The 3,701-nt window shown below is 43.4% G+C and overlaps 1 protein-coding gene and 1 pseudogene across 1 annotated transcript in view; both read right to left on the bottom strand.

The window, feature by feature from the left end:
* The window catches only part of LOC102862515 (mitochondrial assembly of ribosomal large subunit protein 1-like), a 76,574-nt gene extending 75,024 nt beyond the window's left edge, over nucleotides 1–1,550 (bottom strand). The window contains exon 1 of the mRNA XM_006900331.1: nucleotides 1,484–1,550. Within this exon, the coding sequence (XP_006900393.1) occupies nucleotides 1,484–1,550 (67 nt within the window). The remainder of the gene's footprint in view (nucleotides 1–1,483) is intronic.
* Nucleotides 1,551–1,613: 63 nt separating this feature from the next.
* Nucleotides 1,614–2,549, bottom strand: LOC102862107 (annotated as a pseudogene).
* Between the last annotated feature and the right edge of the window lie 1,152 nt (nucleotides 2,550–3,701).

The following is a 3,701-nucleotide window of genomic DNA, read 5'->3' as shown; positions in this document are numbered from 1 at the left end:
GTCTTCTTATGGTCCTAAGTACTTGTTTCCTGTTATTAGTTAGTATTGTGTTTATAGTATATCTTCCCTGCATTGATGCTATAAACATCTTTCTCCCTACAGTTCTACTTTATTTACTCTCAAAGTGTCTTATGTGAAAATGTGCAGTGTAACTGATTTTTCATTCACTCATTTATAAAGATTTTTTTTTAATGGCTCCACTGACAGTCTCCATAACAGTAATGTTTGAGTCTTCACTGTGGTTCTTCATTTCATTCATCCTTCCAGCCTATCCCTTACTAACTTCTGAGATTTTTCTCTGAACAAATCAAACTCATGCTCAGATTCATTCATTGTTTTGGTGTCAGAACCAGCCCAGATCTGACCCTATGGTGTGTTTTTGGGAATTGTTTCACACCGGAAGAGATTGGCCACCTTTCTCCAGCAGAGCTCCTGGTGGATTTGAACTAGCAGAGAGGTGCTGCTGTTGGGTTTGTGCTGCAACTTCATATGCACTGTGCCACCAGAACCCTTTCTGTCTTATATGATTGATTATTCTAGGAAGTGAGTACCTCCTTAGTGTTATTCTTTTAAGCATATTTAATATTTAGCTGAATGTTGGCCCACAAGAGGAAAATTAGTTCTAGACTCAAAGAGTTAAATACAGTTCCTAGTGTATGAGGTTCTGCCAGTTTCTGTTAGACCAGCAAGTCGGGTCTTTTTGTGATTTTGAGCCAGGTTCCACGTTTTTGTCTTTAGTTTTGTCTTTGAGCCTCTTTGTGACCCCTTGCATAGTGGTCATCAGTGGTCGCCAGGTACCATCGGAAAGAAACATATTTTCATATGTTTTGTCCTGGAAAGCAGGTGCTATTGTCACACAGTTGTAAGCATTTGGCTTCTGACAGAAAGGTCAGAAGTTTGAGCATACCATCTATGGAAGAAAGATGTAAGCAGATTGCATGTTTTAATGAAAATTCAGATTCAGTATGTGATTTTTCTAGAAAATTTTTACTAGGATTTTTTGATTGACTAGTATCCATTTAGGACAAACTGGAAGAAAATAATCTTCTTGATAATTTGTCTTATAAACATTTATAATTTTTATGCCAGTCAATAAAGAGAAATTCTTCATAAAATTATAATACATCTTTTCTTAAGTAAAACTCTGGAATTTAAATTTTTGTTCTTGTTTTGCTACTGCTTTCAAGTACTTCTGTAGGCATTTGTCTCCAAGACAAATCTGAAATTACTATTAATGGTCATAGTTTCACTTTTCACATTATCTCACTTCTGTCTTTTTTTTTTTAAATTTAGGTTGTTTATTTTTCATTTCAATGAACATCTACAGATATTTTTTTAAGGTTTCCAGAAAAGCTCATCAGGTGTCAATGCGATGCCCTTATGATCTTGAGGGTCTCCTGGTTCTTGGCTTCTCTGGAGCAGGCTAGACCAGACTCCTGAGTGTGTGGACAGCCTCAGTGTGGAGCATCCTCCCTACTGTCACCTGAGGCTTCAGACACTTTGGTGATGCCAGGGCCTGCCTCGGCCTCCTTTTTCTCTACTGTGGACATCTAGACTTCCACAGCCAGATATGGTTGGGAACATTACAAGGTGAATAGGCCAGCCCAGGGGCCCTAGGTACTTGTGACCTCCCCTTCTGCTTGGGAGACATGTCTTTGGGGTGGGCTGGAACTGTGGCTTCTAAATCTTGGGGGATGACTGACCCACCTCGCTAGCTGATTTTCTGCTTGGGATGCTCTGTCTGGACCTTCAGTAAGGAATCTCCAGGACCATGAGCTTGACTCACCAGGGGCAGAAGAAGTGTCAGAACTGGTGAGGGTGAGTCCAAAAGTGCTGGGACAAAATGTTGTTAATGTCTGGGGGTAGAGATGCTGGGCTTGCCAGCAGCCACCAGTGGGTGTGGGGTCTGTGAGTCTAGCTCTGCCCAGGACAGGGACTGGTAAGAAGGAGACAACCTTCTCAGGGACTTTAGGGTACCAAGCTGCTTCTGAGGTCTCTGGACCTTGTCTGTTGGGGTCACTGGGCAAGAAGGCTTCCTCTTCACCACCCTCTGCTCTTCTGCTGAGCAGACTCTGGCTCTCTTCTGGGTTAGGTACCACACCTAGTTTCCGTGTGCCCTCTGCGTTGTCAGGCCCCTCGTTAGTGCCATCCTCTGAGGAATCTACCTTCTGGATGGCTTCTTGCTTCTGCAGTGGCTCTCTCTGTTCAGCCTGGTCCTGCCAGATGGTTCCCAAGGCCCATGAGGGAACAGGCTGCAGCACCCTCTTCCCTGGAAGCTTCCCCTTTCCAGATAGTACACTCCTGGTTCCAGTTACCTCCAGAGGGCTGTCTTCTCTGGGTGTCAGTTCCATCTTTAGTTTGGAGTGGGGAAGGCCAAAGCTATGCCTGTGAGAACTGGCCAACTTCTTCTCGGAAGCAGTAAGCAGAGCTGCCAGCTTCTCAGCTGACTGTGGTGCTTTAGTGGGGTGGCTCAGCATTCTTGGGTCTTGAGAGCTGTCTGCCCAGGGGAGCTGATGAGTGAAGCTTGGTGGGGAAGGCCTGAGCCCCATGGCCAGCCAGCGGTGATGGAGAACTCTGGTTGCCAGTGATAAATATCTTCCTCTGTGAAAAATCCATGTCTTTTACCATTTTGTGATTGTGTTATCAGTCTTTATCTTTTGGAGGCCCTGTAGGATTTTGTAAGCTTTTGATATGAGACCCTTGTCTGAAATGTCATTGACAAACGATTTTTTTCCCAGTCTGCAGGTTATCTTTTCACCTTTTTAGAAAAAGTTTTTGATGCACACCGGGACTTAATTATTAGGAGATCCTGTTCATCGATGTTACCCTTTCTTATTTGTGCATTTCAAACTATATTCAACAGCTTCTTTATACTATAGGTTAGGCCTTCTAAGCTTGGTTCCCCTTTGTCTTTTATGATCTTTATAGTTTAAGACTTTACCCCCAGGTTTCTGATCAGTCCTGAGTTGATTTTCGTGGTTGGTGTGTGCAGTGTTAGACCAAAAGTTGCCTTTTTAAAATCCATTTAGCCTCTGAGTTCCAGCTACTTTAACTACAGACATATGGTGTTGGCATAGCCTTGCAGATCAGCATCTACTCTGGGACTAAGATAGATGAAAGAGTGCTTCCCACACTAAGCAGCAAGATTTAAAGCAGCAAGACATGAGGCATGCAAGATTTAAGGTGAGAAAGTCATAAGGCAAGACTTGAACTAAGCAAGGCTTGAGGCAGTGAGACCCTAGTGAGAGTGAGAACCTGATGGTGGAGAGACTGGCATTGCTGTTGTTAAGTGCTGTCGAGTTGCTTGTGACTCATAGCTACGCTGTGTACAAGTCTTAATGCTGCCCTATCCTGAGCCAACTTTATTGTCTCTGACACATCTACCCCTTATTATGCAGTCACTGAATCAATCCATCTCATCAAGAGTCTTCATCTCCTGCATTGTCCCTCCACCCTTGCAAGCATGACATCCCATTCCAAAGACAGTCTCTCCTTGCAACATGACCAAAGTATGTCAGATAGAGTTTCAGAATTCTTGCCTCCAAGGATTGTCCTCTCTAGGACAAACTTGTTTGTTCTCTTAGCGGTCCATGGTATAACCAACACTCCTCTCCAGCACAACTCAAAGTATCAATTCTCCTTCTATCATCCCTTGTCATTGTCCAGCTTTCTGATGCATATCAAGTAACTGTGAAGACTAT

The sequence above is a fragment of the Elephantulus edwardii genome, unplaced genomic scaffold (assembly GCF_000299155.1).
Source record: "Elephantulus edwardii isolate Elephantulus edwardi_28Jun2011 unplaced genomic scaffold, EleEdw1.0 scaffold00280, whole genome shotgun sequence".
In the NCBI taxonomy this organism is placed as follows: domain Eukaryota; kingdom Metazoa; phylum Chordata; class Mammalia; order Macroscelidea; family Macroscelididae; genus Elephantulus; species Elephantulus edwardii.
The sequence above is the reverse complement of the archived record's forward strand: the minus strand, read 5'-3'. Positions and strand labels throughout refer to the sequence as shown.